This window comes from Dipteris shenzhenensis, chromosome 5 (assembly GCF_047967505.1).
Source record: "Dipteris shenzhenensis isolate YYH24624 ecotype China chromosome 5, Dip_SZ_1.0, whole genome shotgun sequence".
In the NCBI taxonomy this organism is placed as follows: Eukaryota; Viridiplantae; Streptophyta; class Polypodiopsida; order Gleicheniales; family Dipteridaceae; genus Dipteris; species Dipteris shenzhenensis.
This window is the reverse complement of record NC_141600.1, coordinates 54,001,861-54,028,290: the sequence shown is the minus strand read 5'-3', so window position 1 is coordinate 54,028,290 and position 26,430 is coordinate 54,001,861. Positions and strand designations below refer to the sequence as shown.

The 26,430-nt window shown below is 43.9% G+C and overlaps 1 protein-coding gene across 1 annotated transcript in view; it reads right to left on the bottom strand.

Annotated features, from left to right (window-relative positions):
- Window positions 1–24,063, bottom strand: part of LOC147902204 (uncharacterized) — a 57,964-nt gene extending 33,901 nt beyond the window's left edge. The window contains exons 1-3 of the mRNA XM_087374778.1: window positions 23,901–24,063; window positions 21,315–23,480; window positions 18,343–19,376 (exon numbers count right to left, since the gene is read on the bottom strand). Coding sequence (XP_087230904.1) covers window positions 18,343–19,376; window positions 21,315–23,135 — 2,855 coding nt within the window. The 5' untranslated portion in view covers window positions 23,136–23,480; window positions 23,901–24,063. The remainder of the gene's footprint in view (window positions 1–18,342; window positions 19,377–21,314; window positions 23,481–23,900) is intronic.
- Window positions 24,064–26,430: the final 2,367 nt, after the last annotated feature.

Sequence of the window (26,430 nt, the reverse complement as noted above, 5' to 3'; positions counted from 1 at the left end):
CATCTTTCTTTCACTGTCCGGACTGAAACTTGCAGTAGGTGAGATGGCGTGCAGAGGCACTTTGATGCAGTTTTGACGGCCGGGTGAGACGGTGACATGCGAGTCGATGGCCACGGGCCTAGCAGGAACAGGCAATAGATCTGCTTAGTCTTCTCCCATGGTGGCGTGAAGAGCGAAAATGGGGGAGGAGCACGCAGTCTTCAGCAGAGGCTTTTCCAGGAGCGATGGAGAAAAGTGGCGTCCTTCAAAACAGTAGCTTTTCTCCAAGTCAAGGCAGAATTCCTGGCCGAGATAGATGCGTGAGCAGATTGCGAGGGAGGCCGACTGCTTCAATGTGGCTTCATCTCCACAAGACGCAGTTGCAGAAGCAGGCGACAAACTGAGCGGGGGAGCGTGTAGAAATGCGCAGGGACTTTCTCCATGGCCTAGCAACTACATACGATGTCAAGAACGTTGCTTGTCGGCAGCTTCTCCAGATCTAGTGGGTGTGGAAGATAGGCGTAGAAGCAAGTCGGCATCAAGATGGAAATGTGTCGATTATCTCCAGGCAATTCGTGCTCATGGCTCTGATACCATTTGTTGAAAATGGGGAGAGGGTGAGAGACACTCATCACATGATTGGAGACAAGAGCTGAGGCACAATAGCTGATGTTGATAGATGGTGAAATCATAGCAAGTACATGGCCTCATTTATAGGCTGGGCAAGCCTTATCTTCCCACACTGACACCTCATAGATGAGGTCACACACAAGAGAATCTAGATCCTATAATCTAGGGGAGGAATCACACCTACCACATGAGGTGGCACAAGTGGCCTCAAGACTCTTCACACTCACACAACTGTAGGACACTCCTAAGACTCTAGGACCACACACACTAGGACTCCAATAGTTCCAACATGTACCACCTTGGACTTGAGAGGGGGCTTCCAGGGGGGCTACCTAGCTCTGCGATACAGGTGCCCATGCAAGGAAGTAGACCTTGCACCAAAGGCAGTATTAGTTGGATTATTGTTCCAACATCCTCTGTTGGGGATTGATCTCCCAACTCATTGCGGATCTCCATTGGGATTTCATCACATTGACTCTGTATTGAGAGTGGACAAGCTGGGGGAGTACCCAGAGAGAGAGACGTATTTGCATCTTATGTGATCTACAGGAGATCAAGCCGGAGGAACATTTTATCTTCAGATGCCCTATGTATTACGAGATCTGAGGCCACTACTATTGCCTCTTCAGAGATAGCTCCGGGTTGCTCTCCTGCTTCCTTTCCTATCCCGATTAGCCGCCTTCATTCATGAGGCAGTTAATTATCGAGGGCACTTGCTCAAACTACAGAGGCACACGCGGAGCACACAGGCAGACTCATCTCAGAGCATGAGCACTGAGTTCTTTGGACACACAGATCATGCTCGGGGACATCCTATCCATGTTCGGACTCGAGGCACATCCACACGACCTAGAGGAGTTACTATGGCCCTAGTCAGACACGAAGCCACGGCTAGGAGACCACGCCGGACCACATCCGTCGATAGCCGCCAGCACTCTATCCCTGGTATATACGACCGCAACCTCATCAACCTCTATGGCCACCATGAACACTCGTCTAGAGCTCCAGTATATGTTGTATCGGGCCAGACTTGGCACACAAATTGATGTGACATGATGATGTTGCTGTTATGACTATGTCATATTGATACTTTCTAGGACTACATAGCATTTAGCATCTAACATGGGTGGCGATGTTTGTTTTAGTAGCTCCACCCTTTCAGCTTGTTGTATCAGGTTTCTTGTAGTCTCATAGAGCCATTGGTCTTCCGAAGACTCTCTCTCTCTCTCTCTCTCTCTCTCTCTCTCTCTCTCTCTCTCTCTCTCTCTATATATATATATATATATATATCGTCGGGACCTCTCCCGGCAAGGTCCCGCCCGTACAACCCTCTCTCTCTCTCTCTCTCTCTCTCTCTCTCTCTCTCTCTCTCCCGCTAGCCCCTCCGCTCAGCCCCCCCCTCACCCGCTAGCCTCTCTCTCTCTCTCTCTCTCTCTCGCTAGCACTTGCGTAGCACTTAGATGATATTCGACGATGCCTCTTCTTTGGGGCACGTTGATTTTGTGCTATCTTGTATGCAGAGTTCTTGATGTCCCATGGGCCCATTTTGGCCTCTAGTGGACAATAATACACTTTCTTTCTTTCTTTCTTTCTTTCTCTCTCTCTCCCCCCCCGCCCACCCTCCCGTAACACCCCATCCGTCCATACTTCTCAGTTTGTACAGCCCCGTCGCCTGTCAGCAGCAAACACACTAACCCTAACCCCGAGTTGGGCTAAACCCCCAACCCGGGGGTTAGGTTCAGCTAGGGGGTTCAACAAACAGCCAATTATGGACTGGCCTACCCTCTTCTCCAAGTACCCCTCAACTCCTTCAACCTCCATCAGGACTCAGTACTCCAAAGTTGCAGCCATGACACCCTCTCCTTATGCACAGAATTACCAACAAGAAGGCTCAAAACGACCCATCCTGATTTTTTATCTGCAGCAGGCAGTGAGAGAGTTACAATTGAAATTGGCAGAAGTAAAGGCTCGACTTCACATTCTGGAAGGGCCTGGTAAGCATGCGGTAATTGATAGGGCTGTAAAATCTTGTAAGAATCCCCCCCCTACCCCGCAGCTAGCCTCTACAGTCAAAGATCTTGTTCACATTCACGTACCAACTGCTAAGAAGAAAGTGATTGTGGAAGTGGGCACCAAAGCAAGTCTATCTGATATTCAAGCAAAGATCAAAGAACACGAAGCTAGAAGTGATAATGTGCTGAAGATTAGAATAGGGGGACTCCCAAAAGATGGTACAAAGAGGAGGACACATATAGTGAAATATTGACAAAGATAAAAGCACCTTTGTAAGACTAGAATAAGTCCAATCATACAAATTTAGATTTTTTGTTGTTCTAAAGATCAAAAATCTACACAAAAAATAAAAGAGAAAATGAAAGAGAAGAAAAAAAGAGGTAAACAAAAACTTTAACAAAAGGAAGACATACTTAGCAAGCAAAGCAACACTTATGTCGTCATCAATGCCCAAGCATAAGCAGCTATACTGGGTTTCTAAAGACCCGCGGAGTCCAATCATACAAATTTAGATTTTTTGTTGTTTCTAAAGATAAAAGCAAGCTTGCCCAACATTGAATGGGTGAGACGACTCCAGGCCAACTTCTATTATGCACTATAAAGGTCATGCAATCCTTACACCGAAGTCAAAAGATATGCGGATCAAGCTTCTTCGACAATCTTACAAGCTGAAGGGTACCAAAGTATGGATAGTAGAGGAGCTTACACAAGCTCAACTCAAGAATAAGGCAACTGAATTAGCTCTGCCAGAAAGGATGGAAAATGGGCAGTTTACCGTCAAGGCATAGCCCTAATCACAGAGTTTAAATCAAAACCAAAAGACTCTCATTCTAAAACTGATGTATGGCTGTTTACTCTTTCAGACCATTATGTAGGTACTCTAAAATAATGTGGGTTGCTTTTTGCACTCCTTGGGAGCTGCCATGTGCCCTCCCTAAAGCAGATGTACTAGAGGGTTTCTTGCTGTCCCATAGACCTTTTGGTCTCCTATCACGGAGTTCTTTTAGCTAGATCACATGGACCCCCACGAGACGAGGACTCGACATGACCGTGACTCGGAGCCTGTGACCTAACAACTCAGACAAAGGGTCGACACACAGATCACACTTGGGGACATCCCCTCCTTGTTTAGAGTCGGAGCCCGACCGATGGAAGTCACAATAGCCCTGGTCAGACGGAGAGCTACGACCAAGAGACATGCCAAGACCGCACCTCTGAGTGGCCGACAACACTCTATTGCCGACTTCATGCCTCCACTGCCTCATCCATCCTGATATCTTGCTACTGCCGATGATGATGATGATATTGATGATGATGTTGAGATTGATATATAGTCGACCATCGACATGACTATGTTGTACTTAGGACCTAGTACTGCCATTCTGCATTTTTGCATTTTGCATTGGTATGGATGCTCATTTAGTAGCTCCACTACCACAGCTTGTTGTATTAGGATTTTCACAATCTCATAGACCCATCAGTCTTCCGAAAACCTTAATAAACTTTCTTTCTCTTTCTTTCTTTTTTTCTCCAGTGGACGTCTCTCTCTCTCTCTCTCTCCCCCCCCACACCCACCCCCACCCCCCAGTGCCGAGTTTCAGATTCTGAGTTCCAACTCCAGCTCTCAGCCTAACTACCAAGATCCAGTTCTGCCGCAAACACTTCTTGAGAGTATCAGAGGAGGTACTCATCACTAGGCCCAAGTATTTGGAGGACAACCGGGTTACGCATGCATTGAGGAGTGCCATAGGACATATGCAGGTCTCATCTCACCAGTTGAGGATCGAGGTAGGGAGGGCCAATGGCACGTGAGGGCAGCAAGGATCAACGAGATGAGACAACGCAGAGCAATGGAGCCTGTGCCACAGGGGATGGGCAGAGCATGCACAATAGAGGTCCAGCCCATCGTTGCTCTACTCAGAGGAGACCGACTGCCTCGAGGTGTCACCCTTGATATGGCTCCTCGTATACAGAGATCCCAAAAACCACGCCCCCTGCCAGAGCGAGTTACATCCATCCATATATATGTATATGTATATATACATATATGTATGTGTATATATATATATATATATATACATACATATATATATATATATATATATATATATATATATATATATATATACATACATATATATATATATAATATTTATTATTATTTTTTCATGTTTAGATTTTGGGACTTTAGAACAACAAAAAATCTAAATCTCTGCAATTGGATATATTCTAGTCTTACAAAGGTATATATAAATTTTATTCATTTATTTATTTATTTATGTATGTATGTATGTATGTATGTTATACACACACACACACACACATATATGTATATACATATATACATACATACATACATACATGTATATGTATGTATGTATGTATGTATATGTATATGTATATACATATATACATATATATGAAAATACATACACACACACACACACACACACACACGCACACACACACATATATACATTGCAATCTGCCTACTTCATCACTACGAACAGCTCTCTCTATCTCTCTCATTGAAACCATCACATAACAGCAAACAGCTCTCTCCCTCTCTCTCTCACAGCACACTAGGGCCCAGGACAACTTGTCAAACTGGACCCCCCCAAAGGTTTTTATTCATGATAGAAATTCTGAATACAAAGTTCAGCGTAGAGTTGTGTGTTACAAGAATTCAATGCATGAATAGTTTTCACAAGAGCTTCAAGCTCATTCATTTTGCAACATGCCAAGTATCAAAAATCTAATCTACTTTCCTAATTACATGCCACTAGGGGCAGCTCTGGAGTCTTTGAGGCACTTGGTCACGCGAGTGATCTCCAAAGCGCTCGCCTAGCTCCAAATTACTGGATTCTTCAACCCTTCCTAGAACCTGCAACCATTAACTAAAGCACACAACCATGTCACCCATTAATGGTCAACGCTTTGCATGCAAATAATAATCCATAGACTATTCCTAGTCACTGTGGGCGTCCCCTCCAAGCAAAACATCTAAACAAAACATAGGACACATTCTTAGTCGACCGAGGTCAACCCTCTTGGTCATAATTAAGGGCTTTGACCATCAATCAAAGCGCCTTAATTATGGCCAAGTCTCTCCAACCGAAGTTGGCGCTCCTTAGTTAACGAGGTTAACCCTCTTGGCGTGAGCCAAGTCTCGTTGACCGAAGTCAACACTCTCTAACCGAAGTCAGCACTTTAGTTGCTTGCTTAACTATGGTTAACCATCTTGGTCGATGCTAGATCTTTCTAACCGAGGTTAGGCTTACTTAACCGAGGTTAAGTATCTTTGACCAAAGTGAAGACTTTGACCCAAATGAAAGTAACTCTTTGAACATAATTAAATAAATAAATAACTCATTAACTATGATCAATAAATGGCCAATTTATGCTTTGACTTTGGAATATTTACAGCCTGGTGACATCCCCTCGGCTTCTATTCAGTTGAACTCAACTAAAAAGCTTCCTTGTAAACATCGAAAAGCTGTGGATGAAGATGATCAAACAACATGTCATCAACCATCCACTTGGCATCCAATGCCGAATAATTCTTGAATTTTACAAGGTACCTATAAAATTCCTTGCCCTGAGGGCCTTTGCGTATAGTATGGTACACAATCTGCTCTAGCTAAAGGACCTCCTCCAGCTCATCCACTTCTGGTGGATCCTCTGTTACTGGCTCTGTAAGTTCTCCTCCCTGAAATTTCTTTAGAAGACTCACATGAAAGGCATTGTGAATCCTCCAATGCTCTGGCAGTGCCAACCTATATGCAACTTCATTAATCTCTTCTGTAACCCAGAAAGGGCCATAGTATCTGGGAGATAACTTCCCATACATCTTTTGCTTGCCCTTTAGCTTGCAGAGCCTAGCTTTCTCAAACTTCAAAAGCACCCAATCCCCTTCCTTGAGATCTAACTGTCTCCTATGCTCATTTGCAGCACTTTTATGCTTTTCTTGAGATCTTTCAATTGCTGTCCAGACTTGGCTGAAAGCTGTCTGGAGGTCTCTAACAAATCGATCAGCTGCAAATATTTCATCTTTGGTCCTCAGGATAGGCGGCAAAATCACCTTTCCATAGATGACCTCAAAGGGGGCTTTCCCTATGGAGCTGTGAGCTGTATTATTGTAAGCAAACTCCACCAATGGTAAGTACTTTTCCCAGTATGAACCTTGGTCACCCACGTAGCATTTCAGCATATCCAACACTGTAGAATTTGCTCCCTCACTTTGACCATCTGTTTGGGGATGGAAGGAAGAAGAAAATTTCAGATTCGTCCCCATATTATCAAATAAAGCTCTCCAAAATAGATTGGTCATTCTGGAATCTCGATCACTAACAATGGACTTAGGCATACCATGGTGCTTACAGATCTATGCCATGAAGAGCTTAGCCATAAAATTTGCCTTAATAGTTTTGCGAACCGAGATGAAATGAGTTTGCTTGCTGAATCTATCAATGATTGTCCAAATTCCATCATTCCCTGACTTTGATCTTGGCAAATCAAAATGAAGTCCATTGCAATACTTTCCCACGGTGCCTGAGGCACGGGAAGAGACATAAGTAGGCCAGGTGCCTTCCGTCCATCATATTTCACTTTCTGCCACATAAGGCATTTTGTGACAAATTGGTGTATATCTTTCCGCATCCCTGGCCAAAAAAAATACCTCTCTAGTGCTTGAGTTGTTGCTGTAATTCCTCTATGCCCAGCATAGGGAGATGCATGACATTCCTCCAGAATCTTTTTCCTCATCTCCTAGGTGATGCATAGGCAATCATCTTTCATTAGATACCCATCTTTTAGGGAGTAGTGACTGATAGACTGCCCACTTGCTGTAAAATCTAACCAAAATCTGCATCATTAGCATATTGCTCCCTCCTGTCTTCCAAATCTCAATGATAAGCAATAGTCACATTATTCACCTGGGGTCTTCGAGACAAGGGATCTGCCACTCTATTCCTAACTCCTTGAGTATGGACAATCTGAAAATGATACATTGACAGCATGTTCGCCCATTTCATATGCTTTTCGGAGAGTTTTGTCTGAGTCAAAAAGTATCTCAGACTTTGGTGATCCGTTTAAACTGTAAAATCTGCACCCAAAAGATAATACTTCCATGTATGGATGGCATGAATTACAGCCAGCAGCTCTTTCTCATAGATTCCCTGATATCTCTCTCCATCCCGGAGTCTCCTGCTCTCATAGGCCACTACATGACCATTCTGATTGCAATGCAGCCCCAACACATTTCCCACAAGCATCACAATCCACATCGAATGGTTGAAACAAATCTGGAACTATCAAGATTGGCTCTATGGTCAGCCTCTCTTTGAGTGTGGTGAATGTTGTCTTTTGTGAAATTTTCATCTGAAAGCTGCATTTTTCTTAGTAAGGTCGTGAAGTGGAGCAGCTATGTCCGCAAAATGCCTGATAAATCTTATGTAGTAAGAACACACGCCTAGGAAACTACGGACTTCATGCACAGTTTTCAGCTCTAGACATTCTTGTATGGCTTGGATCTTTGCCGAATCCATCCGTATCCCATCTTTGGATATTATATGCCCCAAGTGAAGGATCTCTTCCAGTAAAAATTCACTTTTATTGCTGTTTGCATAGAGCTGGCGATTTCTAAGCTCTTGAAATATTGTAGCAAGATGTTCCTTGTGCTCTTCTTCGGACTTAGAAAAGACAATAATGTCATCGAAGAAGGTATTAGTGAGAATGATATCTTATGCACATCCTGAGACTGTATCCTCACTTGGTGATAGCCACTCTTTAAGTCTATCCTGCTGAAAACTGAAGCCCCATTTAACTGATCCAACACATCATCAATGCGCGGGATAGGGAATCTATTCTTGATGGTGTGTATTAGCAGTTTTAGCGAGCCACCATGCACTGGCTGTACCAGTCACGTGCAAACCAACCATACGAAGTTTCAAGGACTCACTGAAGTTTTCCAAGCTGAAGGCAGCATCAAACTGCCTCATGAACTGCATTGCCTTTTCAGCTTGACCATAGTGGCCATTGTAAGTGGCAAATCTCTCCGACTTCCCACTATCTTTGAACTCTTTAGTCTCTGCTTTCTTGCCATACGTTTTCTTCTTCTTATGCTTTGGCTCTAAGGATCCAAAAGAAGAAGATGATGTCGAGGATAAAGAGGTAGAGCTAGAAGAAGAAGACAAACTAGATGAACTATGATGATGCTTCGCCTTTTTCTTCTTGGGAAGAGGACCTTCTCTTTTCCTCTTTTTGCTGTCCTTATGGAGAGACTTCTTATTCTTTCCCGATACCTCATCTTTTGCCCACCACTTCCTAATTTGCTCCAGAGGGAAGCTTTCTAGCTCTTCCTCAAAGACAGGTTGTACCATCCTGCAAAACAAAGGGTCGCTTTTTGCCTCTCCCAACTGAGTAATCAGCTCTCTGTAGGCATTTTCTTTGTTTATCTGCATAGCCTCTGCCTGCTAAACCTGATCAACCTGATCAGACTCTGCCATTCTCTCATGGGATGATTGCGCATGCTGCTGTGAAGCCACCACTGCAACTTGTCTGAGATCTGCAAACTCTCACACACACTGTGTATGCAACTGATGCACTCAGCCTTTGCTTTCAAAGAGAAAACACCTCAACAAGAGGTGTATTTCATTTACGACTTGTACCAGTAATAGACTGTCACCTCAAGGCATATTCCACAAGGTTACCCAAGCATCTACTGCTGTGTCGCCCCTTTGCTGGCTACTGCCGAAAAAACATAGAATGCATCTAACTTCTCTCTTCTCTGCTCAAAGGCATGCATCTCTTTTATTTTTGCGAAAGTCTGATTTTCTCTGTTTTCTGCTGATTTCCTGACAGGAAACAATTGACAGGTAGGTGGAAACTGATGGCAAAAACTGTCCCTGCAACTTCTTTTTTGACAGCAACTGGATAAGTAACTGGCTGGTAACACTAACCAGACTGACTGGCTCTGGTCTGGTTAGTCTGTAACTGATTTCTGATTAGAAGAAGAAGAAGAATATATTATCGTCCTCTGAAGACCAAAACCGGCCTATGGGACCTGAGCAATACAATATCACAAGTACATGAAAGCTCCTCCCGAAGATGGGATTGACTTCAATGTTGCAAGGGAAATATGACTAGGTGTGTGAAGACACGACAAAACCCCATTTCATAGTGAAATCAAAACAATTTTGGTAATAGAAACAAAAGAGAAAACTGCTATGAGATATTACAAAAAACTAAAAGGAGCACAAATTCCAAAAGGCTTATAGAGTGCATGATTGCACAGACAAGTTTTACTTTGATAAGTCATCGCAAGCGTCACTTTTATTGAAGAGGGGAGTCTACATACCTATAGCTATCACCATCCAGCAAGAAAAATGATAAGATCCATATTGTGACTTACTTGGGAAGACAAGTGTCATAAACACCCCTCCCTTGTTATCGGGATCACCATAAAAATAGTTTCTCACACTATAGATTTATAAAGCTAATTTTTTATATTATGCTTTAAGTTTTTAAAAAATTGGGGTGAGTTTAAGGCACTACTACACACAGATCCTATTGCGACGTTTACATACCGACGTTTAGCGCTCGCTTAGCGTTAATCATCGGTATGAAAAGCGGGTTTCGTAAAGCGTCGCTATATAGCGACTATTATAAAGGTAGTTTTTTCCAATGACAAAAAATTTTAAATTTTCATACATGTTTGAGCTCATAGAGAATTAAAAAATGAGAGCATGTACATCAAGCCTTTGAAGCTCATATATTCATGTCCAAGTTTGAGATGAGAAAAATCAATTAAGAGCATTTATATCAACTGTTTCATCTTGAGCCAAGTCTAAGGCGCCAAACAAGTCTATCTCCAACTCTATACCGAGTTGATCTCCTATATCATCATCGTACTCTAGCATCATACGTTCACCTAAAAGTATTTGATCATCTTCTTCAATAAAGTGTGGTGATTCTTGATGATTGTTGTCTTCTTCCTCAATATCGTGATCTCCATCTTCCTCCCGTGCGATGTCATTATGCACATCTTTCTCTTGGCTCATATGGTGATCTACATCTTCTTCGCTAGATTCATCAATTGGATCCGGCATCGGTAGTGGCATCTCCATATCCACATCTCGATCTTCAAAAATTTGCTTACTTCATGGTGCAACTTGGATCACGTACCACCATCTTGGATCAGAACGATCCGGATGAAAAACCACCTATATTGAAGATGGGTGCCAAATGTCGTCAATTATATATATGAAATTATGCTCAAGTACATGTATCAATGGACTTTAAAAATGAAAGCTTCGATTAATTAAATCATTAGTATGCACCTGCTCACAGTGCTCGGGAAGAACCAAAGGATCACTTTCATCAGTCCAATGTTTGGTGGAGTCTATTGCAAAGAGACTGCTACTATCTTTTCTCACTGTCGCATGGGGACCGTTGTAAATAGTTCTAAACCATTTTACATCAAGAATGAAAATAGTAAATCGTCTGAAATCAATTTCATAGATGTCGCGTATGGTTCCACAATAATCCAACTGTGAGGAGAGAAGATTGGTATCCGAAGCACTTGCTCGGCTATCTTGTGTGAAGTTAGCCATGACTCCACAATCATACGTGACTCTCTGTGAATCGATGCGTTCCACGTGAAAATGTCGTCCATATGACCATAATGCACTGTACTTTTTGTACTGTAAAGAGAAACCACCTTCTAGGATTCAGGTGGATTCCTATGCTTGAAGAGCTTATATACAAATGTTCCTAAAGCTGAAGGTGACCCTTTATGCAGCAAATCAGCCAGTTTGTTATGTCCCTCAAGGAGGTGATTGAACTCTTCCCTAATGTGTGCATAGTGAGGGCATATCATTACCATGTGTTCTTCTGTTTCAACCATACCTTGATCACATAGTTGGCATATTCTACTCTCCCTTGGCATCTTTTTCCATCCCCCTGTTTCTATTTGCAGCTGGTGTGATCGGGTGCGAAGTGAGGCTAAAGCCCTCCGTTTATGCACTGCTATAGGTGTACATATGTACTTCTGCGTTGTTGTCTCCCTTCCTGTATAAATTGACCAATATTCGGGGTTGATATATGTGCGATAGTACTCAAATTTATCTTTGTTTTCTGCTGTTTGCCATTTCCTGTGTGGTGCATTCAGCAGGTCATAATGAAAAGCCTCTTCATCAATCTCCTCTGAAGAGTAGTTTAAATACTCTTCTACTTCCCACTTCTTGAACCATTTTTTTAGGTCCTGTGCCCATCCGGATGTCAAAATCTTGCCCTTGTTTGTCTTTTGAAGCTTCTGACTTTCATTCCATGCTCTCTTTGGTAGCCTTTCATTATCCATGCACTTGACCTTTGTGATGTATCTGAGTACTCTCTTCAGAGCATGTAGCTCTATGGGTGTACATCCTGTCTCTAGGAGTAACAAAGAGTATGGTGTAGTAGCCTTGATGCCCAGGTGCCTCCTAATGAAAGACTTTTGCATTTTCTCTATCTCATTCCACGTTGATGGAGATATACTCCCACCCCATACCTCTACTCCGTAGAGTACTGTCTGTATCACATATGCCCCAAAGATCATATTTCGTACTTGCCACCTTCTCGTATTGCTATTGTTGCACTCATTTTCAAATTGGAAGTATTTTGCCCATCCTGCATCAAGTCTCCGTTGCACACAGCTGTTCCATCTATTATTGGCGGGGATTTCAATACCCAAGTATTTGAATGAGTGCACTGTCTCAATGGGTTGTCCTAGAGTAACTAGACTGGTCACAATCTGGTTACACTAACCAGACTGGTCTGGTCAACTGAACAGTCTAGTTAGACTGCCCTAACCAGAACTCTGACCAGAGTTAGATTAGGCTAACTAGTCCCAGCCCTAGTTAGATGCCATGTCAACAAACCAACTGACTATGCCACATCAGCATGCCACGTGTCACCCGTGTGCCACATCAAACCTCACACGTGTACTGCCACGTCACCTCCACGTCTCTGCCACATGCCAACATGTGTGCATGCCACGTCAGATCCCCAGCCACATCAACCTGCACGTGTGTGCCACATCAGCACCTGGAAATCAAAAGCCTTTGACAGCCAGAATCTTCACGTCGCATCAGCTTCCCTGTGCAAATTTCGTGAAAGTAGGAGATGGCGAATCAGATGGCAGTGTTCTCTGCATGGTTTTCCTGCTAGCCCCTTCCGAATGGCTAACGCTAATCCCAATGCCACGGGTCTCGAAATCCCACTGGAATTTTATATTGTTTTCCCTCTTTGCTTTGCAACGTTGAGCCCTACATAGGCTTTCTCGTAGTCAATGCTTCATTGCTATCAGCATCAAATTGACTGAATCACCGTCTCGTCACTCGTCTTCGTTGAGACGACTAGCCTTGCGTTGCCTCACGGAGAGAACCTGCCTGATGCATGTAATCAATACTCGAAGGGTTGCGTGACTCGCCCGAATCATCAATATGCTCCCAGGGCCTTCATCGCTTCAGCTATCCGTGCGCCTAACCTCTCACGCTTGTAATCAATGACCCGCTTGATCACGTCATTGTCACTAGCTAGTCTTTTCCCTTTGTGGCATCGCATGTGTTCATCCAAACGGATTATGCACAGTTGCCATTAACGCACGATTCAACACTCTTGCTTCGGCCTTCATCGCTTCAGCTATCCATGCACCTAACCTCTAACGCTTGTGATCTTTTACATAATGAGCCGCTTGATCACGTCATCGTCACTAGCTACACTTTGCCCTTTGAGGCATCGCATGTGTTCATCCAGACAGATTATGCACAGTTGCCATTAACGCACGATTCAACCCTCTTGCTTCTACTGGCAATAGCCTCACTGCCTACGCAATGGCCAACAAGGCCTTGTGCAAACAATTGATAAAAACATTAATATTCATTCAGGCTATTCATCAATGCTTTGTCTGCCCGAATCGTCAAAGCTTGAAAAGGCCTCGATTGAAAGCTTTGATACCTGCTTCATCACTACGGACAGCTCTCTAAATCTCTCTCATTGAAACCATCAAATGTGAGCAAACAGCTCTCTCCCTCTATCTCTCTCTCACAACACACTAGGGCCCAGGACAACTTGTCGAGCTGGACCCCCCCATAGGGTTTCCTGCTTCATCACTACGGACAGCTCTCTCTATCTCTCTCATTGAAACCATCAAATGTGAGCAAACAGCTCTCTCCCTCTATCTCTCTCTCACAACACACTAGGGCCCAGGACAACTTGTCGAGCTGGACCCCCCCATAGGTTTTTATTCATGATAGAAATTCTGAATAAAAAGTTTCAGCGTAGAGCTGTGTGTTACAAGAATTCAATACATGAATAGTTTTTACAAGAGCTTCAAGCTCATTCTGGCAACATGCCAAGTGTCAAAAATCTAATCCACTTTCCTAATTACATGCCAATAGGGGCAGCTCTCGAGTCTTCGAAGCACTTGGTCACGTGAGTGATCTCCGAAGCGCTCGCCTAGCTCCAAATTACTGGATTCTTCAATCCTTCCTAGAACCTGCAACCATTAACTAAAGCACACAACCATGGCACCCATTAATGGTCACCGCTTTGCATGCAAATAATAATCCATAGACTATTCCTAATCACTATGGGCGTCCCAACCAAGCAAAACATCTAAACAAAACATAGGACACAATTCTTAGTCGACTAAGGTCAACCCTCTTGGTCGTAATTAAGGGGCTCGACCATTAGTAAAAGTGCCTTAATTATGGCCAAGTCTCTCCAACCGAAGTTGGTGCACCTTGGTTAACAAGGTTAACCCTCTTGGCATGAGCCAAATCTCGTTGACCGAAGTCAACACTTTAGTTGCTTGGTTAACCGTGGTTAACCATCTTGGTCGAGGCTAGATCTTCCTAATCGAGGTTAAGTATCTTTGACCGAAGTCAAGACTTTGACCCAAATCAAAGTAACTCTTTGAACATAATTAAACAAATTAAAAACTCATTAATTATGATCAATAAATGGTCAATTTATGCTTTGACTTTGGAATATTTACAATATGGTGACATACATACATATAAATATGCGTGTGTGTATATACACTTTATGTACACACTTTTTTTTTGTGAAAACACAGAATTTATATTAAGAAAAGTTTGTACAATATATATACATATGTATAAATAAAAGAGGTAGTCGGCGAGGCAAAGATCCAGAGCCAACGACACGACATACCCAGACACATGTAGGACACACAAATCAGGCTTGGAGACATCCATTCCATGTTCAAACCATGGCGCGACCTACACAACCTACAGGAGTCACTGTGGCCCTAGTCAAATGAAGACCTGTAGCCAGTAGGGCATTCAGAGCGGGACGCTGCCTACATGACCTACACGAGTTACTGTGGCCGTCACACACTCTCTGATCTCATACCACCGCAGGCTCACCAGCCTTTGGATCCACCATGACCTCTCTTCTAGAGTGCAATATCTGTTGTATCGGACTAGACTTGGCACAGGACTTGATGTGACATGATGATGATGATGTTGCTGCTAGGACTGTCACACTAATGCTCTCTAGGACTATGTAGCTTTTAGCATCTAGCGTGCATGATGATGCTTGTTTTAGTAGCTCCACCGGTCTTAGAACACGAAGGGCAGTTGTATCTGTCTCTACTATCTCACAAAGATGAAAATACAGCCAACTTAAATGATTGCCTTTGTTCACAAACAAAACTCAAAGCACTGCACAGCATCGTGGAACCATTCAAGACAAGGGAGGCTAGAATGCCCCTACTCAAAAACATAGAGAGTGACACCTGTTGGCCCGAACACTTGGCGCCCCTTGCGGTATTTATTTAATCTGGTTAGCTCAAAATACAAAGGAACTCCCTTCAAGAGCTCACCCGCAAGTGCAACCCAGTACAACGCCAACACATGGCTGTGCTAGTGACCAACTCCCAGTACTATTACTTTGGTTCCTTTCACCAGACATGCATATTCACAAGTAGACCAGTCTGATAGCATGCCAAGCAATGCATTTCCCATTTCCAAGCCATTCCGAGCCCAAGGCCAACCATTGCACCCCCAGGAACAGAGTATCACAACTAGTGCCCCAATCCTCTCCCGGGCCAATGGCAGGGCATCCAACCTAGCAAGAACTCAATAAGAATAGCTGTAGCAAAGAGTAGAAAGGGAAGATGAGAATTCAGCCAACTGAAAGAGCATGTTTCAGCCCGAAACAGCTCCAGAAGTAGGATGAGAAGCGGACAGCAAACTCTGGTAGGAGGGAGCTGCCTAGGAGTGTCTTCCAACACCAGAAAAGATCAAAGAAGAGTGCGTCCAGCAAGCTATAGCAGATCAGCCAAGAATACGTCCACCAGAACAGAGTTTACAGCCCACAAACAGCTCCGTTTTCAGTGCACCTTGCACCAGGCAGGAGCAGGAAGAGAGGCGCCCATGAATATGACTACAGATGCAGAAAAGAAGAACTTCTGTCGCGAAGAAAGTCGAAAACAGCTTCAAAAATGGCCTAGAATGAAGGCGTCCAGGTCCTGGAAGCATGCCAGCGACAGAGGGAACCAAGGGGAAGAGAACTGTCGCGAAGAAAGCACGAAATTCCACTTCAGCAAGCAAAGGGAGAGCTGCAGAAATCCACCATGAATGAATGAAGCTGCCCCTGGTAGGGGTGAAGTCTCAAATCAGCAAGGAAAGCCAAGGAAGGGCTCCAGGGCCTTCTAGGGACTTCTAGAGGTGACACAAGGCAAGCAGATAGGCCAGCAGCAGACACCTAAACAAAATAAGGCGTGAGATTTTTAATGCCCCTAGGGGGTCAGATGGCACACCATGACCCTAGTGCAAAGGAACCAATGACCCTATTTTGTAGGATCTCTAGGGGGTCAATTTTTAAAGGATGACCCCACTGAACCAAACCAATGACCTTAGAAAATGAAACCACTTTAATAGCACCAGGAGTTGCACTTACTGCACATAAAATCATAGGTACCTTTTGGGCATTAACTAAGGCCCCTAGCCTGGTACCCTAGGCCAAATTCAATGACACTTAGTTTAGACACTTCACAATCACCACCACGTCCCCGTGACACTTGTTGTATCAAGTTTCTTATAGTCTCATAGAACCATCGGTCTTCCGAAGATTTTATAGACTTTTCTACACAAGTGCATGGTGATTTCTCTCACAATGCCTGCCAAGTCTAGCATCATCTCATGCTTATATAGCATCATATCAATTCGAAATACAAGTTAAGGGAATTAGAAAGTCCTCAAGATGCATATTAATCAAGCCCCTATCATTATGTTTAAGGCTATAGTTTTTAGGGTTAAGTCTCCCTTATAAAACATCATGCACTCTCATTCAAGGTTTGCGTATCATTTTCAGTGATTCCCCTCTCATGTGAGAGATAGCTTCTCTGTAGCCATTTATGTACTCGTTCAGAGGCATTCTAGCCTTCTCTATCTCATACCTCCCATGCTCTCTCCAGTTCAATCAATCTTCAGATTCTTTGCTTAACTTTCTTCCTATAACTTCTAACTCTCTCAATGCGTGCATGTATGCGTGTTTCAAAATCCACTGTGTAAAGGAGCTTCAGAAGTAATGAGAGTAAGAGTGATTCAAGAAGTTCATAGAGGATTGGATCCACAAAAGACAATATTCTCAATCCAACTGGGGGAGCACTCTCCCTATCAATCATTGTATAGCCTCAACCCTTGGACAAAGCAAACATAGCTCAATTGAGAGAGCCGCAATTCCCCAAGGAATACTCTGACAGCCAATTTAATATTAGAAGCAATACTATCATGTTGCTCCTTCAGGGAAATTGGTGATCCAGCGCAAATTTCTCAAGCTAGCTGACCAGCGTTTCTAATTAGCTGCATAAATATCTGTCTAAGACGCTACCAATCACAGACCCAAGGGACTGTTCACGAGTATATCTGGGCACAATGATTGCAACCAAAGACCACATCAAAAGGTCAATTCTTTTGAGCAGGAGCCTCCTTCAATAAAACACAAGAAGGAATAGAGTTATCCTTTCCTTAATGGAGATGAAACCAAAGAACTAAAGATTTTGGATGCTTGACAATCACGGAATTAACATTTGCAAAAATATATCAGCACAAAAACAGCAAAGAACTTTGCATTCATATGAAAACAGCATCAGCAGGACAGAATTAAAATCATAACTGCAAGTGATTTTGATGGAAGGATGAGGGGTAAAACTTTTTGCAAGTTATGGCCACGTTAAATCCAAAGTTACCTGCTGAAAACAAACTTGAAATCAAACGTGACTGCTACACCATGAGCTTCTTTAAGGATCGCCAGATGTGTATACTCAAAAGAAAGGGACATACATTCCTAGAGTACTCTTTCAATTTTCAGAGATGACCACTGACCTATGCATGATTGAAAGCTATAGACACCTGACATAATACTTCATGACACAAAGCTAAAATGTTCAGTGCTTGCTGAATTCTCATAAGCTAACAAGTTCAAGAAAACTGTCCACAATATGTAAAAACCTTCAGCCATTATAATGAATAGCAGGATTGGTACGTTGCACAGTGCACTTCTGAATGGAATCAACACCCCAGAACCTTGGAGAGCACAAACACAAATGGAGCACACAATCTTACATTCAGAGCATTGCAAATACCCAAAAGACTGTTAGTAAGAATATACAATGAGGATATGCTTCTAATTCACATATTATTATCTTACTGGAGCCATGTCTCGATTGCAGAGCGCTCGTATGAATGACCATCAGCAGTAATCACAGGATCGTGCATAAGTGAATGGGTGATACAATCAACAAACTCTGGAGGGACTTTGTGTTGGACTTCTGGATCTTCCCAAATACGCATTGAGGTGTCCAGCCAAGTGCTGCTGCTACCAGCTGAAGGAATCGCGCCCAAAGGTTCACCATGATTTTTCTTGGGACTGACATGTTCCTGCTCTGTGGAGAATAAACTACATGGACGCTGGGACTCCGGCTCGAAATTTGACAGCATTGCAGTTTGACGAAGTGGCTGTAACAAATCTGTACCCTGCTCCAGCTGTTCATTCCAAGGAGAAGTTGGCAGTTTCATGTGTGTTAGCTGAGGAGCACCCCATAGGTGCCACATGCCTTCACCCATATTATCTTTACTGTCGTCAAAGGGGAGAGGAGGCGCACCCCATGGCTCCAAGATCTGAGGCAGCTGATCTTTATTTGTATTTGTAAACTGTGAAGCTGTCAATACAGGTGAATGAACAGCGGAAGGGATGTGCATTGGAGCTGGAAAAGGTGCATGTATAGGTGATAGAGGATTCGTCTTAATACTCGGAGAGAAATTGGTTCCAAGATCAATGGGAAAACTTGTCATCAACGAATCAGAGACTGGCCCTAAAAGAGAGATAGCATCTGGAATATCCATCTCAGCAAATCCAACCATGTTCAAAGCACCAGTGACAGCTGGCGGAAGAGAAGAAGCTACAGCAGTGTCCAAGGGGGAAAAGGATTTGCAGGGCTCTGAAGCTGGAATTGCCATTGAGGATGATGTCCCAAAGAAATTTTGGCCAGACAATAAAGAGGAGGCGGCTACCGGTGCTTGGTGGATCTTGCTTCCAATTTCAGTTTGTTGCCTTTGTTCCCGAAAGCTTCCTGAGTCCACGGGTAAATCCATAGGTGGAAAGCATGATGGACTAGAGAAGAGATTATCCCATGAATCCGACAGACTCGAAGGGGGTGCTATCGGCTGCAGTGGAGCACCAACCTGTAAAGCATACCTTTAATTAACTCTCTCTCTCTCTCTCTCTCTCTCTCTCTCTCTCTCTCTCTCTCTCTCTCTATCTATCTATCTATCTATCTATCTATCTATATATATATATATATATATATATATATATATATATATATATTTCTCCTTCACAGAGAGAGCAAGAGAAAGAAAGAAAGATGTATTAACATGAGACAGCCCGACAGATGCAGATCAGAGACATTTTCGCCGCCCACAGCAGAGCCACCACGGTGCCGGGCTTCAACTTCTGAGTCCCAGCTCTCAGCTTACTTCAGCTAGTTTCAAACTCTGATGCATATATTTTTCATATAATTATATCGAGCTATTGAGCTCAGTAGATTACTTTAGCACTCAGCAAGCGCCCTAATGCGCCCTTCGCTCCAGCTCGTTGAGGCTTGTATGAGATTCTCCTTTTTGGTGTACTTTGTACCTTGTCCCATAGGCCCGCGAGGCCTCCCGCCGCAGACATTAATACATCTCTCTCTCTCTCTCTCTCTCTCTCTCTCTCTCTCTCTCTCTCTCTCTCATATATGCAATCTGGGTGTGTACTAGGAGCATTAGCTCTGAGCACTAGATACTCTTCTCACCTATGGAAGGGATTCCAGAGTTTTTATAAGGAAGGGTGTGATTCTTGTTGTGAGCCTCCAAAATAAGGACATGGGACAGGAAAACCTGTAGCATCAGCAGGATGAAGGGGCCTGTCATGCAGGCATATATACAGGATGCCCGGTGGGCATATCTGAGTATGGAAAGGGGTATTAGGGCTCTGCAAAGGCAGCAGCAACCTCAGTAGGTGTGGCTGCCAGGTGGGCAGCATAGAAGGCTGCCACGGGGGCAGCTCATAGACAATCTCCGCCAAATCAGCCCAAGGCTCCCTCTGTGGCTTAAAAAGGCTGGCTGTTATAGGCCATCAAAATAACATGCACAGCCCTCCCATGGGCAAGGGTACCCTCCTCGACTATAGATTTACAGCCCTCATACCATTCTCATTCAGGGGCTCACATAGAGGGGCATTCCCTATCCTAATGCCTCTTTAGGGTCTCAGGGATCCAGTCTCGCTCGCCATCAAGTAAGTTTAACTTGCCAACTTTGCCCCAAAATAATGCAAGTTACTGCATGAAGACCAATCCCACCTTTGATGCTTTTTTAGAAGTCATGGACAGAATAAAAATGCTTCAGAAGAGCAAAAAGACTAAATGAATTCCTTATAACAGAGTATAAACCATGTAAACAAGCACTCTACCCCTTTTAAACAATGGGCAAATGTTTTCCAATACTTGTAAAGACCATTCCTATATGGTGCACAGGATCAGCGGGATATTGGAATATGAGGTGTCAAATTTCTATGTTATTTTTGCTCCTCCGCTTACGGTTTTGCAATCTGCATGCTATCTTGAAAAGGAATCCCAAGTTTTCAGAAAGTGAGTTTTGTTTGGGTAATGAGAAAACCTGAACCTGTATATAAAAAGCTTCCAAAAGCATAAAAAGCCTTCACCAGCAGCACAAAACACATCCCCATTCTGAAATGAAGCATTGCACAAGATGGTTTGGAAAACAGCCTTATAATGGTTTTAACAAGTTTAGCAGCAGACCTGCTCTAGAATTTTGCCTCTCCTTCGCCACAATGCAAGAATTGGAGAAATGTTATGGTACAAAGCTCAAGCTAACCATGCACTCCAACAGACATACATCACTACAATGCTTTTGCATTAGTGGAACAGCTTGAGGTTAAACAATCACCAAAAGACATTGTGTTTGCGATATATATTGAAGTCTGAAGCTATATGATTGCAAAATAGAAAATGGCATGATCTGAATTGGTGGGTATTTCTGTGCACCAAATACTCCTCTAAAGGATGCATCCTTTGGGCAAAATAGAAAAACCTGAATTAAAGCTTTCAAAACATGTCCTACCATGGAAGCTGACACAACGGTGCCATTGACAAGCTCTTTACCACTATGGTCCAGCCTCTTATCACTGCCATCCACAGCCCCTAACTGCGTTTTGGAGGTGTCATTTGGCATCTTGCTTGCTCCCTTGCCCCAAACATTGCTCCATGCGATTCTGTTCCATGCTGACCCTGATACTTCAGCAGATTTCCCACCTGACACTGAGCTCAAATTTGAAGTTACTGGAGGTGAAGATACACAAGGCATAGCTCCTTTGCCCAGCTTCACTGCAGGATTGGAACCTGTTGTAAAGCTCCTCCCCAAAAAAGATGTTGCATTGTTCAGAGAAGCCGCTACATTTTTTGACTGAGAAAAAAACCCACTCTTTGCAGATCCTAGGTACTTTGAGCTTCCCCACTTGGAGACATTATTGGTCACACCTTTCACCCCAGATTCATTCCCCTTAGAGCTTGTGTCCAGTACAGAGCCTTTCGGCTTCACAATTTTCCCAGATTCCACACCATTTACCACAACGGTGGCCTTTGCATCCTCCTTTCTTTCACTCCTTTCCGTATCAATTCTTTTCTCATTTTCCTTTCCCTTTTTCCTCTTCACATCTTCTGGCTCTTGATCCTTCAGTTTATCCTTGGCTTGTATCTTCTCTCTTTCCTTGGCCTTTTCTTGCCGCCGTCTTTCTGCCTCCCTCTCTCGCCTGATCTCTCTCTCCCTTTCAGCAGCTGCCTCCCTTTCACTCTCCTTCTCTGCTTCCAATTTCTCATCCCTTTGCCTTCTCCTCTCTTCCACTAACCTGGCAACCTCTTCCCTTTGCTTTCTTTCCTCTGCCTCTAGTTGCTCCTTTTCTAGTCTTGCCTGCCTCTTTTCCTCTGCCTTCCTGCGTGCCTTTTCACCTTTTGTTCCAGGCGAGGGTCCTGTATCCTCACCTCTACGTTGGAAAGCCCGGTGTCCCCCTATGTCACCATCCTCTCCTGGATATCCTGCCCTCCATAACTTTCGCCACATCCATCCCACACAAAATAACATATAGGAAAAGATCCTCAAAACACATAATAGGACTCCAGAATATGACTCCCCTGAGGGACATCTTTCCCCCCCAAACATCCCACCTGCTAAAGGAGCCCCTGTTCCTCCCCAGCTGGTCCCAGCTGTCCCGAAATAGCCTGCACTAAGCGGCCAAGGGCCCCCAAACCATGATCCATTTACACCCCATCCCCCTCCCTCTGTCGTCCACGATCTACCTCCCATCCAACCTCTTCCTCCAAAATTCGACCTGTCTGGCAATCCCTTTCCACTCCAAACTTTCGAGTTTCGGCCAGTAAACATTCCGCCTCCATTCACAAGTCCTGCAGCAGAACCACTCAGCGAAAAAGAGCCTCCTGCAGATGTCATGGTACTTGCCAATCCTGTGCTAGTTGCTCCTCCCGGCACATCCAACACTGGCCTTCTGGAAACGTGACCACAATATGTGCACATGAATTTGCCACCTCCGGGAGCCTGGTCCTTGTAAGGTGTTAAACAGTTTCGGCATCGGCGAGTGGCTTCCTTACGCCATTTTGCAGCCTCCTGAGCTTCTATTCTTCTTCTCTCCCTCAAAAGAGCTCTCCTTCTCGCACGCCAAGATGACAGTCTGGGCATTACAAGTTCGTACCATGCCAGACTCACCAGAAGAACAGCAACACACGCCAGCCTAGGAGATGTCACTTCAAAACGGAATCCGGGTGGCAACAGTTGCGACAGTGCCCATAGAATGATCAGAGGGATTATCAACCACGGAAGCATGGTCACTATACGCCGTGACCACCTTGATGCTACGCACAGTATGCACATTATTTTCCTTCCTTGGACGAAGAATTCAAAGATCCGCTCCGTATATGTCTCTTATCGTGGGTTCCAGGCAGTTCCCACGGCGGTAAAATATGGAAAATTTTCAGTATCCGTGGCGCATCTGCGTGATCCGTCCCTTCATTCGGAATAGGAAGACATCGGTTCGTTGAAAAATAGGGCGGGATCCGCTACTTCGTTGATCTTAAAGCGGATAGAGCCCTCTTAATTGTGTGCTAAGTATAACCCGATTTTGCCTGGCAGTCCTGGGAAATGAGACGAGGCAGACGGAATGCCTTTCCGTGCCTCCGGTGCGGCTGCTGCTTTCGCGTACGCAAGGACACAATGCACCTGAAACGAGCCCAAAACACGATGAACCAAACGGATGCGAAAGGGTGTGAGGAAGCTGGGAGCAGTCCGAGAATGGTTGACGCGAAATGCAGCAAAAGGAGATGGAGCGAGAGAACAGAAAACGAGGCGAAAAGAAGGGAGAAAGATAAAAGACGAACTCTTGCGGTCTCTGGAAACCCCTATCTTCACTTTCTGTCTCTCGCTCGCTCGCTCGCTTGCTCTCTCTCTCTTTCTCGCTCTCTCTCGCTCTCCCTCTCTCCCTCTCCCTCGCCCTCTCGGTCTGTATGTCTGTCTCGGAATCTCGCTCGCTCTTTCTCGTGCTAGCAGTTCTGTGAAGCTCTATGAGTGCGAGAAAACTCCGTGAGGCGGATGCTTGGCAAGAAAGCGATAATCTGGGGAGGAAGGGAGGAGAAAACATACCAGGGATGGGTTGGAGAGGATGATCGGAAGCAGAAACAGCATCAGAAGCATCAAATGTCGAAATTCCACCGAGAAGAAGACGATCAAGAGCAGCAAATCAACACATTCAAACACCAAAAAGAAGAAAAGGGGGACTTCATCGACAAGAAAACAAAAACAAGCCAAATAACAATAACTTAGCACTCCAGGAAGACGAAAAAATAATCCGATTTAAGAATTAAAAAAATCCCCCCTTCCACATCACACATTACGAAGAAAATGGTGGAGGTGCTCTTGCAGGAGACAACACCACCCCCTCCTCTCTTCTCCAAATGTTGGGTTTAAAAAATCCGAGTGCTCTCACCTCCAGGTTGCTACAGATGTCATGGCCTCACCTCGGTGTTTAACTCTGATGGCCCGCCCATGAGTAATTGCATATGTGTGCACACATGTGAGCAAGAGAAACAAACAAATGTACACATACACATACAGATGTAGGTGAGGAGAGGGTCTCCAGGAGAGAGAGTGAGAGGGAGGGGGAGAGAGAGAGAGAGAGAGAGATTCCACTCACATTCCACAATTGTCATGGATAGCATCTCTCTCCATATGTGTGTGCACACACACGCCTGCGTAATGGAAGACATTTTGTCCTCAGTCAATACAAAATTTCAAAAGGAAATCATTGTAAATACAACAATTCTTAAAACAAAATCACAAAAGGTGATTGTAAATACGACAATCCTTTACCAAGTTTTACATAAGATTCTTATGATTGTTTGCATGCATTAGCCCCCTAAAACCAATGAATTTTAAATTTTTAAAAATTAATTCTATTGAAGACCTTGGAGGAAATTGACGTAGACATAGGGAAGAACAACAATAATGAGTGTGGCAATGCAAGAAGGAATCCTTAGTCTTCTTCCGGTGGAAACCTAACACAGCCCTATGGCATGGGTTGAAAAGATGGGTTGAGGGCTCCTATTTTGAGTGTACTTTGTCTCGTAGGCCCGTGAGGCCTTCACAAGTCATTAATCTCTCTCTCTCTCTCTCTCTCTCTCTCTCTCTCTCTCTCTCTCTCTCTCTCTCTCTCTCTCTCTCTCTCTCTCTCCTTTTAATAGATATATATTTCCAAAATTAGTTTACAAATGGCCACATGCCATTATGTAATGTCCAAGCTTTCGTCCAAACCATTGTGGAAGCTTAGAGTACCCTCATCCAAGATATCCACCAATGGGTTGACCTTAAGAAAGAGACTTGCCACAATAATAGCCCTTTGATCCAACATATGCAAGCTTTAATACCAACTTTGCATCAAGTATGAAAGCATTCCTTGTCAACCATATATGCCACAAACCTGTCCATCTGAAAAAATGAAAGAAGACCGCATACTCTTATAAAAACTTGCCAAAAAGCTTGTCTTTCATTGTTATGTGACTAATAGTCGCTAGAGTCCATATGCAATCCCACACCTTTGTTGCCACCGAACATAAATGAAAAGATGGGGAGAAGTTCCAAGGATGTAGTGCAAAACACATAATCACTAGAAGAAATCTATCGCTTTTGCAACTGATCTCCCATGGATAGGCCTCCCAGGAGCAAACACCAAATAAACACCTTCACTTGATATGGGATCTTAGAGCACCAACCTATAGAAGTACTTCCTTCCACCATACCCTATTTTTATGGACATACCATACCTGATTAGCCTTCAGATTGGGCCAATGCTTCTCTTTCACCATCATTTGGTACACTTGATATGTCGTATGTCCCGACTCCCGAGGTTTTGTAAATGCTCGATACAACCAAGGTTGTTGGCTCTCCACCTAAGGAATGTCACTAAAAGATGTATTCATGGCCCTCACTCCCTCCCATAACTATGCATAACCATGAGAAGCCTGAAAATATTAGTTGATTTTCTAAAATGACAATAAATGGCCTCTACATGGAAACAAAGATCATGGATTCTCACAAGCCCTAACCTATTGAATTTGGACTACTCATTCAATTTGTCGGGCCTCTGCAGAGGTTAGGAACTAGCCAGCTCCTCACCTACTATAGAATTCAACTATAACGGCTGATCAGAGGGCTTCCATTTAGTATGTGCCAACACCTCCTTGCATGAGATCGTCAAATGAGAAAGCCGAACAGAAGTTGCCATCTAAACCTATTGAGAATCCTTCACTACATCCCACCACGTACCATCAATCTTGATTTTACCATGCACAAGTCCGACCATCTCAATGAATGCTTTAGCCATTGCCACCCATGGCTATTGAGATCCACACATATCTTGAAGTAAAGCCCATTTGCTACTAGCAACGATATGTAATCGAACATCTAATTGGGTTGGCCGCCCACTCCTCTTGGGAGTAGTAACATGTTCCCAAGGAATTCGTGTTTGCTCCGGCCTATTGCCTACTTCTTTTCCATTTGTATTGATGCAAAGATTTGGTAGTCCATGGCAATAAAAGTAAGAAAAAATAAATCATGCTAATCGTAATGGATTGTGCCACTTTGAGGCAAACATGAATACGAACTTGAGATTTCCAAT